At 39.0% G+C, this 14439-nt stretch overlaps 2 protein-coding genes across 2 annotated transcripts; one reads left to right on the top strand and one right to left on the bottom strand.

Moving 5' to 3' along the window:
* Positions 1-1120: 1120 nt before the first annotated feature.
* On the bottom strand, positions 1121-4568 carry trmt2b (tRNA methyltransferase 2B). The gene has a single exon (XM_066693106.1). It carries the CDS (start codon positions 4375-4377, stop codon positions 2902-2904), a length of 1476 nt encoding a protein of 491 aa, XP_066549203.1. The 5' UTR covers positions 4378-4568; the 3' UTR covers positions 1121-2901.
* Positions 4569-4669: 101 nt separating this feature from the next.
* Positions 4670-14439, top strand: LOC136715735 (dnaJ homolog subfamily B member 12). The gene is made up of 9 exons (XM_066693107.1): positions 4670-4802; positions 7320-7500; positions 8973-9118; positions 9639-9824; positions 10672-10748; positions 11321-11430; positions 12692-12864; positions 13191-13335; positions 13713-14439. Exons 1-8 carry the CDS (start codon positions 4670-4672, stop codon positions 13310-13312), a joined length of 1128 nt encoding a protein of 375 aa, XP_066549204.1. The 3' UTR covers positions 13313-13335; positions 13713-14439.

The raw sequence follows: 14439 nt of genomic DNA, 5'->3' as shown, positions 1-14439 counted from the left end.
GGGCACGAAGCTCCCGTTCCACCACATCCCAAAGATGCTCTATTGGGTTGAGATCTGGTGACTGCGGGGGCCAGTTTAGTACAGTGAACTCATTGTCATGTTCAAGAAACCAATTTGAAATGATTCGACCTTTGTGACATGGTGCATTATCCTGCTGGAAGTAGCCATCAGAGGATGGGTACATGGTGGTCATAAAGGGATGGACATGGTCAGAAACAATGCTCAGGTAGGCCGTGGCATTTAAACGATGCCCAATTGGCACTAAGGGGCCTAAAGTGTGCCAAGAAAACATCCCCCACACCATTACACCACCACCACCAGCCTGCACAGTGGTAACAAGGCATGATGGATCCATGTTCTCATTCTGTTTACGCCAAATTCTGACGCTACCATCTGAATGTCTCAACAGAAATCGAGACTCATCAGACCAGGCAACATTTTTCCAGTCTTCAACTGTCCAATTTTGGTGAGCTTGTGCAAATTGTAGCCTCTTTTTCCTATTTGTAGTGGAGATGAGTGGTACCCGGTGGGGTCTTCTGCTGTTGTAGCCCATCCGCCTCAAGGTTGTACGTGTTGTGGCTTCACAAATGCTTTGCTGCATACCTCGGTTGTAACGAGTGGTTATTTCAGTCAAAGTTGCTCTTCTGTCAGCTTGAATCAGTCGGCCCATTCTCCTCTGACCTCTAGCATCAACAAGGCATTTTCGCCCACAGGACTGCCGCATACTGGATGTTTTTCCTTTTTCACACCATTCTTTGTAAACCCTAGAAATGGTTGTGCGTGAAAATCCCAGTAACTGAGCAGATTGTGAAATACTCAGACCGGCCCGTCTGGCACCAACAACCATGCCATGCTCAAAATTGCTTAAATCACCTTTCTTTCCCATTCAGACATTCAGTTTGGAGTTCAGGAGATTGTCTTGACCAGGACCACACCCCTAAATGCATTGAAGCAACTGCCATGTGATTGGTTGGTTAGATAATTGCATTAATGAGAAATTGAACAGGTGTTCCTAATAATCCTTTAGGTGAGTGTATATATATATATACAGCTCTGGAGAAAAAAAATGAGACCACTGCAAAATTATCAGTTTCTCTGGTTTTACTATTTATAGGTATGTGTTTGGGTAAAATTAACATTTTAGTTTTATTCTATAAACTACTGACAACATTTCTCCTAAATTCCAAATACAAATTTGAATGGAATGGAATGTCTGCCATACATGTAGAGATGCTGATTTAAGAAAAATTTGCAGTGGTCTGTTAATTTTTGTCCAGAGCTGTATGTGTGTGTGTGTGTGTGTGTGTGTGTCTGTAAGAAGTCATGTATTATGATACTTGAGAATTACCACTGTAATATACAGTGCTGCCAGTGAGATAGTACCTTTATATTTATTTTCTTCCAGGCCAAAAAAAGTAACAACAGATTATTAGTAAACATGCATCATGCTATTTTAAACATTTCCTTTCAGAATGATAATGGAAAACAATAATTGTGATATTGTAAGATAAAAAGTAAACGCAGTCAACAAAACAAATGGTTATACAACGAAGTAAAACTTGGTACACCAGCGCCATCTATTGTACATCCCCAATCACAGTATTTCATCCATTTTAGCATATATAAGGTTCATTATTGTGATTGTACAAGGTTAATATTATTAGTATTAGTCTGCAAATGACAAATGTGAGAATATGCAGTCTTGTTCATTGTCAGGATCACTTAAATTATTAGTCTTATTCTCTTGCAGGATCAAGATAGACTCTGAGAGACTCAGCTAGACTCTGCTTGTGCTTTTTTTTTTTACAACTTATGATCAATAATTGTGATTTTTTAATTGGTTAAAATCTAAAGTAAAAAAAAGGCATTGAAACAATGGTGAGATGTTCAGAATATCTCTCCTCGCAGATTGAATTTCCCTGAGAAATTATGGCCTTAGGTTTGTGCGTAGTAATATAATTGGATTTGCAGTGTACTACAGTCTAGTATAGAACAGCAAAATACAGTACATTATATTACAGAACAATATAATATAGTATAGTATACTACTATACAGTAGTATACAGAGTATTTTAGTATATTAAGGTTTAGTATATTTAGGCTTCTCTAGGGCAACCGACTAGGCAGTAAATCTTGACATCAATATAGTATATGTAAATAAGATTCATGTATAACAAGTATTTAGCCACAATTTCAATAACTAACTATTCAATAATATGGATGCATTCTGGCTGTCCCCTACAACACTGTTTTTAGTCCTATATGACACAATGTATTGCTCTCTTATCTTACTGTTATTGTCTTAATGGGTGAATTAATGATGGATACATCAGCTTTTAGGGAATCATATTATGTGCAAGCTATGAATTGAACATTGCATATATACATTATATTATGAACACAGTTACTCAGGACCTTGTTTAAAAAGGATCATAATAATCAACCAAAATATGTTTATGAAATGAATTTGAACTACCACCAGTTTTAAGAGTATTATAGTGATATAATTTCATGCATGTTATACTATGTTAAAACACAAGATGTCAGCAATGGACCTAGTAATAAACAAGAGAAACATTTAAATAACAGAAAATCATCATTGCTCTCCAACTGAAAAAAGATGAATTGATTAAAACTGATGAAACAATATATGCATTGAACACACAAAATAGAACAAAAGTCAATGTACATGTCTTGTAATAGGAGTGTACATACATACAAGTATTATATGAATTTCAATATATTAATTAGTTACACTGACAAAAAATAGATATAAACGAATAAAATCCCTTTAATGCTGAGCAGTCAGAGTCTCAAACAAGATCTTCCTGCCCTCCTTGCACTTCAGTCTGTCTATGGAGAACACGCCCACTTCTGGTTCACTGACAATCTCTCAGTGTGCTACCTCTCAAAGACCAGTACCAGTTCACAGTGAGCTGTGTGTGGAAACATGTCTACCGGCACAGCTAGAGTTGGGATGAAGGGATCCCCGTTGAGTTTCTTCTGCCGGTCTGGGGGGCAGCAAAGCTCTCTGAAGTTCCTCATGGCTTCCCCTTCCGTCTTACAGGAGATGTAGAGCAGCCTGTGGATGGCAGCACAGTTTCGGAGGGTGCGGGTGACTAGGTAGTGCAGCCCGGCGCGGGACGGGTTCACAACAGCGATGAGATTCGGTTCGGAGCTCAGCGAGGGCATTAGCTGTGGCAGGAGCACTTCCGCCTTGCCTGGCAGAAACTCGCAGTTGGGCACTCCGTTGAGAGTGGCGTTAAACTCGGCATCCTGCACAGCCTGCTCGATCACTTCAATGCCAATGACCTTCTGCACCTTTCCTGACAGAGAGAGGCCAATGGCGCCGGTTCCACAGCACACGTCCAGCAGAGTTCCCTCTCCGTCAGCGCGACTCAGCTCTCCCACTGTGCGGTACAGCACCTCTGCTGCTGAAGTGTTCACCTGAAAGAAGGCGTCCGCGGAGATTCGGAGCCTCAGCCCAAGAAGCTCCTCGTAGATGTGGGCCTCACCGAAGAGCAGCTGGTAGGGGGAGTCTTCGTTACTGCAGCGGGTCCTGGCGCTCTCTTGGAAGTACAGAGAGTCCAGTTGACAGGCCGTCCCTGGGCCCTGGATGAAGAAGTCCACCAGAGCTGCTTTATGATAGTTTATTTCCTCCGGGGTCAGGCTCTGGGGTTGGAAGTACACAATTGCCATGGTGTCGCCCACTGCATTGGTCCTCACAGTCACCTCCCGCCAGTGACCGCCCTCATGAAACAAAAGGCAGGGTTCTAATGGGGAAATCCGCATAAATTCTTCATACATCCTTGCCACTAGTTTATGTTTTTCTGGCACATTCTGGAGATGGTCTGCATGGACACAGACAATATTCTTGTCCCTTCCAGCGCCAACATAGAACCCAACAGTTTTGGGGTTACCATCCACTCCTCTGTTGACAGAGAAGGTGGATTTGTTTCTGTAGCCATCTTTCACTGGTGAGGGCTGGGTGGGCAGCAGGGGGAAACTCAGCTGACCTCTGGTCCAAGGCACGCCAGCCAGTGAGTCAGCTCCCTGTGCCAGCTGGGCAGATAGCTGAAGAAGGATTTTCTGCTGCTCCTCATATTTTACCTGAAGTTGCTCTTCATATTTAAGCCTCCACAGTGGTGTCACAGCATCAGCCAGCCTCTCTTCCCAGGACAAGTGCTCATTCCCTAGAGGACTTCTCAGTTTCTTCTTGTTTTTCCTTTTAACCCATGCTTTACTGTTACTGTCTTTTGAGTTTTCTTGGTCACCAACTCCAGTCACCATACAGCTCAAAAAGCGCATAGGACCTCGGCGCAGTACATGTGCTCTTGAACTATGCAAAGTCAGATATGGACATAGGGGTCCTAACATGATTAACAACGATTATTGCTTAGTGATAATACATTATTGAGGGTATTAAAATGTTTCCCCTATGTGCTCCATATGAATTAGTAAGTAGAGTAATATCCTGGGAGGCAGGTACAATAAAAGTTATATACTGCTGAGTTACTTAAGTAAATATTAATTTACAGGAGCAACATGTAGGAAATGCTGTGCCCTTTCGAACGCATCAGCCTGACGTCTAAATAGTGAACCCAAGTGCAATGACTTGCTCTGACGTCATCTGGACGCGCCCGCCGGCGGAGAGCTTGGTATTTCCGCGATGGAATCAAACAGGGACGAAGCGGAGCGCTGCATTGAGATTGCTGCGTCGGCCATCCGCGATAACAAAACAGAAAAGGCCCTACGGTTCCTGGAGAAGGCAGAGAAGTTGTTTCCAACGGACAGGGCGAAAGGTATGTCGACAAACGCAATAACCAGTGCTGACAGACTCAAACCCCTTACCGGAGCTCTAATCGTGCTCGAAGTATTGAGGGCCTTGCGGAAACTGGGACGCCCTACTGCGCATGTGTGAGGAAAGCAGCGACCGAAGTTGTTTTTGGTAGAAGTAGTTCTGCAAAAGTATAACACCGATATTCCTATTGGATTCATTTGCCTACCTGTTATCGTTAGAATAATAAAATCCGAAGATATAACAGTAGTTTATTTTATTATATGTTTCTAAGTTTCTTTGCGATTGTTGATTATAAATACGTTAACGTTATTTTGGGCGGGACTTCATTTCCCAGCATGCACACGAATAGGGTCGTATAGAGGATGCCCCGCAGGGGATTCTGGTAGTTGGTGTTTTAATGCAGTTTTTCGTGCACTTAGGAACAACAGATGTGGTGTCGTTGAAATAGAAAAGTTATTTGTATGCAGTCCTAAATGTATGTAGTTTATTGTATTTAAGAGTATAATATTTATTACTATTATTATTAATTACTGGCTTGATTGTGGACCGTGAAATCACAGGCTGCCCTAGAACTACTGTTCCCATGAACAACCTGTACTGTTGTAGTAAAAACACATCTAATCTCACTGATTTATTTCATTATATTTTTAACATTTTAGCAGTGCTATTCATGTGAACCTGTTGATCCTGTCCTGGTGATTCTATATATTTGGTTTCCCAAAGCTGTGAAATGCACTAACTCTTAAAGGTGAATATCAGTAAGGCCTAGATGCTGTTTTGAATGGTGCTGTGTTTACATTTAGTTACACCAAAGCTTAGAAAACAGCTGTACTTTCAGTTGTTCTAGTGGTTTGATAACTTCAGGACGTATTGTGTCCATGTGTACTGCAGTACTTAAAAGCTCTAATGCTGTGTGTTTGTCGAGTTTATATGATAATTCACCGTTTTAGCTGGGGGTACATTGAAGCGAATGGAAGATATACGATACCTATAGTATTAAAAGTTGGGAAGACCTGATTCAAACGTGACTTTCAAATGGCTGTAGCATCTGAAAGCATAACGATATTTGAAGGTGGAGTCAGTCGTTTATTAACTATTAATTTTAATATATAGGCCTATATATTTTTATTGTGGAATGTCATTTCAGCGGTTTTACATAATTGTTGCAAAAGCAGATACGTGACCATAGTTAATAAAAGAAGCATTCGTCAGTAATGTGTTTCTACTTTTCATATTAAATCAGTTTGTATGTGCAGTATGCCTAAATATTAATATGTGCATTTTATGTAGGATTAAACCATACTAAAAGCTGACATTTATTTGCAGTCAAGCCTCTCTTTGTAACACTTGTCATTTATTTTAATAATATTTTTTAGCAGACATCATTATCCAGGGCAACATACAATTGTTAACTTGATTTGGTTGTTTGTTGGATCTTTTGAGTGAATAGTAAATATTTGTGGTTGTTTTCATGTTGATGTTCTAAAAATATTTTAACTTTTAAAACTGCAACCATTCCAATATGGTTTTATACAATCATTTATACTTACTAATCATTCACTTGGCAAACTGATATATGGCTACTTGTTTTTCAATGTTTGATGGGGTGGTTTGATAATATTAAACACATGTAACATTTTTTTTACATTTTGTGTATAAGTACTGTTTAAGAAATCCAAGAATCCAAGGATTGTTTTTAATGAATGGTAGTATTTATTTTATTTTTTTGTAAACTGACTTTACATAATGCTGCTTATAAAATAGCAGAAATATCAATATAAAATGTCTATTATTAAATTGGTTTGCTTATATGTCTGCTTATATTTTCTCTGTATGTCATAGTCATTGTTCTAGATGTTCTACATCACTAAAACCATTCTGGAGTTAAGGTACTGAGACATGCACAGAGGGAAAACTGTGTGTGTCACAGAGAGAGAGGACATAGAGTCAGTCTGCTTCATAGACCATGTACATTTACATGTAAATGACTGTGTTGTTGAAATTTTGCATTTGCAATTGAATTAAATTAAATATAAATGCAAATATTACTTATTATAGTACTAACGACTGTAAAGTGTTGATCATTATACTACTTGTGAAATGATGTTCCATACGACTTGGATTGATGGACTATGAATATTACTGTCTGTTGTACTATTATCTGGCAGACGCATTTATACATTAGAAACACACAAACAGTAATAATACTTAAAAGCCAGAGAAGATCACAAACAGGAGAGTTTGATTTGAAAGCATGAGAATTGGTAGAAATCTGATCTGGAGTCATGGGGATTACACACAGGTGAAGTACTTATTTTCCACATTTCTTGTGATTTTAAATACAAATGTTTATGCTAATAGCTGAACTGCAAAGTTCTGAATTGGCATTTAACTGCAGTGCACATTGTACATTACAAAATAAAATGAAAAAGTTGATTTTCCCATGGCATGGCCCAGGCTGAACTGAATCAAGTGCATTGCCACAGCACAATGACACAGGGATGCTCTTTTGTTGCAGCCTTGATAGAGTCAATCACACAGAATGGGAAGCCGTCCAGCCAGCCCCAGCAGTCGGGCCCCAGTGAGTGTAAAGGAGCACACCGCCGGAGAGCAGGGGAGGGGGGGTGCTCCACGGCCGGGGAGAAAACCACAGAGACCAGCAAACCATACACGCCAGATCAGCTAGATGCCGTCAAAAGGTATTTATTTGCCATTCATTTTGTTTCCCATTTTCTCCATCAATTATGTATAACTCATTAGCCTCCACTTTTTTTTTCCGGGACAACTTAAGATATCCTACATTAGGAGGTGGAAATACACTCACCTAAAGGATTATTAGGAACACCTGTTCAATTTCTCATTAATGCAATTTTCTAATTAACCAATCACATGGCAGTTGCTTCAATGCATTTAGGGGTGTGGTCCTGGTCAAGACAATCTCCTGAACTCCAAACTGAATGTCTGAATGGGAAAGAAAGGTGATTTAAGCAATTTTGAGCGTGGCATGGTTGTTGGTGCCAGACGGGCCGGTCTGAGTATTTCACAATCTGCTCAGTTACTGGGATTTTCACGCACAACCATTTCTAGGGTTTACAAAGAATGGTGTGAAAAGGGAAAAACATCCAGTATGCGGCAGTCCTGTGGGCGAAAATGCCTTGTTGATGCTAGAGGTCAGAGGAGAATGGGCCGACTGATTCAAGCTGATAGAAGAGCAACTTTGACTGAAATAACCACTCGTTACAACCGAGGTATGCAGCAAAGCATTTGTGAAGCCACAACACGTACAACCTTGAGGCGGATGGGCTACAACAGCAGAAGACCCCACCGGGTACCACTCATCTCCACTACAAATAGGAAAAAGAGGCTACAATTTGCACAAGCTCACCAAAATTGGACAGTTGAAGACTGGAAAAATGTTGCCTGGTCTGATGAGTCTCGATTTCTGTTGAGACATTCAGATGGTAGAGTCAGAATTTGGCGTAAACAGAATGAGAACATGGATCCATCATGCCTTGTTTCCACTGTGCAGGCTGGTGGTGGTGGTGTAATGGTGTGGGGGATGTTTTCTTGGCACACTTTAGGCCCCTTAGTGCCAATTGGGCATCGTTTAAATGCCACGGCCTACCTGAGCATTGTTTCTGACCATGTCCATCCCTTTATGACCACCATGTACCCATCCTCTGATGGCTACTTCCAGCAGGATAATGCACCATGTCACAAAGGTCGAATCATTTCAAATTGGTTTCTTGAACATGACAATGAGTTCACTGTACTAAACTGGCCCCCACAGTCACCAGATCTCAACCCAATAGAGCATCTTTGGGATGTGGTGGAACGGGAGCTTCGTGCCCTGGATGTGCATCCCACAAATCTCCATCAACTGCAAGATGCTATCCTATCAATATGGGCCAACATTTCTAAACAATGCTTTCAGCACCTTGTTGAATCAATGCCACGTAGAATTAAGGCAGTTCTGAAGGCGAAAGGGGGTCAAACACAGTATTAGTATGGTGTTCCTAATAATCCTTTAGGTGAGTGTAGATTATTGCTACTTATAGGTATCACTTTGAGACTTGCTTTCTAATGCCTACGTCTTAGATTTCTTAGCATTGTGTTGTTGTTTTTTTGTTTGTTTGTTTTAATTTATTTGGTTATTTTGTGCTGTTCCCAGAATAAAACAGTGTAAGGACTATTATGAAATTCTGGGAGTCAATAGAGATGCTACAGAAGATGACTTGAAAAAGGCATATAGAAAACTAGCCCTGAAGTTCCATCCAGATAAAAACCACGCTCCAGGTGCAACTGAGGCTTTTAAAGGTAAGCACCTTGTTACTGTGCTTTTGCTGCTTTCAACTCATTCGTCTGTAGATGTCAGTATTGGGTTGTTTCTCGGTGTTTGCATCAAGGGACATCTGCTTAAAATGGTAAGAAATAGGAAGGGACTGAAATATCATTAACAATGTTGCATTTGTAGGAATATATTGTTTACTGTATTTCTTTTGAACATTTGTAAAATATAAATAAGTTTGTAATCCTGAAAAAAGCTTGCCATTATTTATGTTCTACAAGTCAGATAGTTTTACTTGTTTTAAGATTGATTAATTATTACTGCTGACAAGAAGGATTTTTCCATATTTTGGCTACAGACGGAATAAAGGCTTTCTAATCCTAAAGGTCCTCCTGTCTGTACAATCTCATCCCATTTTTTTCTCCAGCCTTGTCTTTATAGTTGCCCTGGATAAGGGCGTCTGCTAAGAAATAGATGATGATGATGATGATGATAATAATAATAATAATAATAATAATAATAATACTATTGTCATGTTCTTGGTTTTAGCTATTGGGAATGCTTATGCGGTGCTCAGTAATGCTGACAAACGGAAACAGTACGACCAATTTGGGGAGGAGAAGGCGCACCCTTCGCGACACGGCCATTCGCATACGGACTTCCACCGCGGCTTCGAGGCAGACATCTCCCCCGAGGACCTCTTCAACATGTTCTTTGGGGGCGGCTTCCCATCAAGTGAGTCTCTCTCCCATGAGGGATGGACATTTACACCATTTTTATTTCCCAACCAGTGTGCTGTGGCACATTCGAGTACCTTCTGCCTTATGCAATTAATTAGACTAATATTAAGAATGTGTGCTGAAAAGTCAGACTGAATTCCAGCACAGAAAGGAGAGACTTTTCCTTATATCCAAAGTATGGCATCAGTAGGATTCTATGGCCCATTTAACCCAGCCAACGCCAAGATTTGAATAGACCTATACAAATCTACACACAATTACATCAAGTCAGTAGAATAGCAGCCCTGTCCTTAACTAAAGCCTAAGTTTCCTGGGGGCTCCAACCTTAACCTCATTTAACACATAATTTCCTTTTAATGTAAAATATAGCTTCATTATCCTGATTTAATGTATAAACAACATAAATGCAACTATACAATCATTCATAAATGTATCTGTATCCCTAGTTTAAACCTAGCTTGGTCACCTTTTCTAATTTCAGACTTTCCCTTTTGTTATCCTGCTTTTCTTCATCAACCAAATTTTCATTTCAAACAGATCTGGCAATTAATTAACCTAACACTTCAATAATATTTAGAAATCTAGCCTAATTGTCCAGATAGTATACTTTTTTGTTTTTAAGAAATCAGATAATATCCTAAAGGTAAAATCTCATTAGACAATGTTAAACATTTTTTTAGTGAAACCCCATGTCATTCTGGAGTAGTGATTCAGAATTGGTGGTGTACCAAGATCCACCAATACACCGAAGATACATTCATGTTTTTGGTTTTGGTTATGTACAGTGTTATGTACAGTATCTTTCATCTGAAGTTTCATCTGTTCTTTTTGTTCATTAAAAGGTAATGTTCATGTCTATAGTAATGGACGAATGCGCTACACGTATCAGAGACCAGAGAGGAGAGAACAACAGGGGGACGTGAGTAAGAGTTTTGATTTTCTCTGTGAAGACGGTTACGTGACTTTCCACTGGTAAAACAAACTATGATGTTTAATTTATAGACTGTGCTTATATTCTGTAGTCCGTTGGTGTTGCAATGTTTATATCCGAAGATTTTCCTTTTGTTTTTTTTATTCCTGAGATGAAACTACATGCATACCATACCAGACTTTGTTTGCAATAGTGTTGTCATTGATTTTCATTTTATAAGCGAAGCCCACTCATCCAGTATTGTCTTAGTGAACTCCTAGAGCTTCTGTGAATTGATACTACTTCAATGTAGTTTGTGATAATGTCGTTGTGCACAATTACAAAGCTCAAATCTAGTCCTTTTTTCATCTGGGTATTCTGAATTACTCTAACTTATATATGAGGCAGTTTATATCGCTTGTAGTACTTACTTAACATGAAGATTTCTCCAGTTTGAGCCTGTTTTACACTTCAGTTTGATTTTAGTTATCAATAAATCATTACACGATGATAATGTGTGATGTCATGTCAGTACAATCAATCCATATGTGCAACGTCAGAAGCTTGTGTGTTTTGTACAGGGGGGTCTGGCCCTGTTTGTCCAGTTGATGCCCATCTTGATCCTCATCATAGTTTCAGCCTTGAGTCAGATGATGGTGTCCAATCCTCCGTACAGCCTCAGCCACAGAGCGTGAGTGTGTCTTCTGTCTGGTTTTTGGAAGGGCTTCTAATGAAATCTAAATAAGGCCATATTTAGAGCTGAATTTGAGTGATCTTACAGCCTGGTTGTCAGTCTAAAGCCTCAAATTAATGCACTAGTGAAATGGATCTGAACCACAGTTACGTAATCAAGATCATCCAGGGGAAATTATACAGCAGATCTTTTCAGCTACAATATATAGAGATTTAAAATCAACAAAAATCTAAAAACATTCCCCCCACCCTGTATAAATAAAAAAAAATAACACATTAAATCCAGTCCATTCATTGGTTTAAAATGTAGGAATTGGGTCTCCGCAATCCCTGGAGAACTGTCCAGTGACTGATCAATTCAAACACTTAATCCACTGGCCTCTCTTTCACAGATAGATGATTTGAAATAGTGGACTCCTGCCTTTCATACACTCTTTGAGTAATTGTAACCACACATTGCAAAATTACCAGTATGACATAAATGCACATTTCCCAACTAGCTAATCACTTACCCAGCGATTAGTCAGTTTTACCAAACATCGTTGACTTTCTGCATCAATTTAAAAAACAGCATGCACATGAATATCCCCTTTCTGTTTTATTCATGAAATAAAAAGTGACCATTCTGTGAAAGTTTTCTTTTTAGTTTTTTTGTGGTTCATGGATTAATGACATGATAAAGAGAGGGAGGTATTGACTCACTGTTTGGCTTCAGGACATATTGATTGATCTTATCTGCTTTAAATTACAAACAATTGGAGTCCAGATGATGCAATTTAGTTAACTAACCCTGTGTAAATAATTTCATAAATTATTGTATCCAACCACCTTAAGAAATCAGTTAATCAATATTTAATCTAATCTGCTAAATTAGCACCTTTTCACTTACAATCTGCCCTCACGTTTGTAGAGAAACTGCAATGCTGCAGACTTGCAAGAGTTATCAAGATCCTCTTTAGTTGCAGAAAATAATTTAACACTAAAGTCTTTCTTTTATGCATTTTAATGATTTAATCATTTCTAATTTGTTTGTCATTTCAATATCCATGTAAGTGCACTCTTCATTCTAGCTTTTATAGTCTCTTACAATATATTTAACTAACTTTGCATCAGAGCAGAACTCGTAGCATTATATTATTTCAACGGTCTCCGGTGATCCGCCTGGTATGCAGATGTGATGGTTGAAGTGGATATCCATGAACTGTATCAACAGATGGTGCCTATAGAGTAAATGTCTAACTTTGCTTTTCAAAATGTAGGTCAGTGGGCCACACTCACAGAAGGCTAACGGAGACTCTGAATGTGCCTTACTATGTGGGAGAACACTTTACAGAGGAGTACACTGGAATGAACCTGAAAAATGTAGAGCGAAGTGTAGAAGATGATTATATTGCCAACCTTAGGAACAACTGTTGGAAAGAAAAACAACAGAGTAAGTTCAAAATAAAGCAGCTTCGAAAATCTGCCATTTCTCTCGGCACAATGCTTTAGAGTTTCTGAATGATTGGGAGACCTTATGATAAGGGGAAAAAGTTCAAGTTGTGAGTGTAAATATATTGTTAAAGTAATATTTCAGTATTTGTAAGAATTTCGACATGATTCCTCATTAAGGTAAGGTAATATGAAAGAACTCCTAGATTTTTTGTATATATATATAAATATGCATACGTTATACATAGACAAAAATAAAAAATGATCACTTCATGCAAATAGATGCCCTTTGAGCATCTTTTAAAAATGGCTGTTCTTGTCTTCTAGAGGAAGGTTTGCTGTACAGGGCTCGGTATTTTGGAGACAGTGATCTGTACCAAAGGGCACAGAAGATGGGCACCCCCAGCTGCACCAGGCTCTCCGAAGTCCAGGCTTCATTACATGGTTAAAAATGCCACTGCCACACAGATAGGTGTGTTATTTATACTTGCAGAATTACTTCAACCTGACTGAAAAGTTTCAAATTCCCTTTTCTGTTTTCCCAACACTTTTTTTCCATTTTGGATCTGCTCAGATTCATGGACTTTGGGGGAGGCCTTGCCATACTGTGCCTTTCAATAGAGTAATTTCGAAAGATCTGCCTATTTGTCATGTTTTTCTCTCTACTATGCATGGCTTTCAGACACTTTAAAAGCTCATTCCATTTCTTCTTTTCAGCACTTTCCAATTTCCTCCCTGTTCTTGGTATTGTCTTCAATGTTGAGTTTTGTCTTTGAATGTAGCAGCCCTACTTTATTATTGTTGATACACTGTGAGGTTTTCATGCCAGTTGTATTTTTGTCCCTCCAGGTTGTTTTATAGAGTCAACGATGACCGAAGAACCAAGTTGTTGGACTGTATTACAAACATATTTAATTCCTTGTCCAAGCCTTCACAATCACTGGATTGTAAAAACATACACACCAATAAACAATCCCTCTCATACTGTCCGTGAAGCAGCATGTTTAGTCCAGAAGGGCTAGACTGCACTTTCCTCAACACGCCTGTAGCTGAAGAATGAACTTTCTGAGGACATGTACTCATGGAGTTCGGTGAAACAAGACAAGGATGGGATACCTGCAGATCTCTGGATAATGCATCGGTGTCTTTTGACTGGAGAACAGGAATCGAAAGCTTTAAAGATGAAAGAATTCTATGGAAAAATATTTGGAAATAATTTATTACTGTGTAACAACTGTCTTTGATTGGCCTGTACTGCTGCTAAAATAATGACTCCATATCCCCTTTACTTAATTACAGTAACTGTTCCGTTTAGAAAATGGACACCTTTTCTTAGACAACTGAGCCAATTAAAGACAAGCGTTTCATTTCTAGTTTAAACTTTATATTTGTATATATGTTGTACTTTTAACTATGCAGGGACTAGATTCAAATTATTTAGCTTCCTCCTTTTATGATTAAATCAAGTGTACCCTGTGAATCTGCTTGTGTTGAATAATTGAAGTATGCCAGTTAGTATTTAAGATAATTGCATCAGTACAAATGCTGTATTTATTAAAAACTGGATCATCTGAAA

The sequence above is a fragment of the Amia ocellicauda genome, chromosome 20, assembly GCF_036373705.1.
Source record: "Amia ocellicauda isolate fAmiCal2 chromosome 20, fAmiCal2.hap1, whole genome shotgun sequence".
Taxonomy (NCBI): domain Eukaryota; kingdom Metazoa; phylum Chordata; class Actinopteri; order Amiiformes; family Amiidae; genus Amia; species Amia ocellicauda.
The sequence above is the reverse complement of the archived record's forward strand: the minus strand, read 5'-3'. Positions and strand labels throughout refer to the sequence as shown.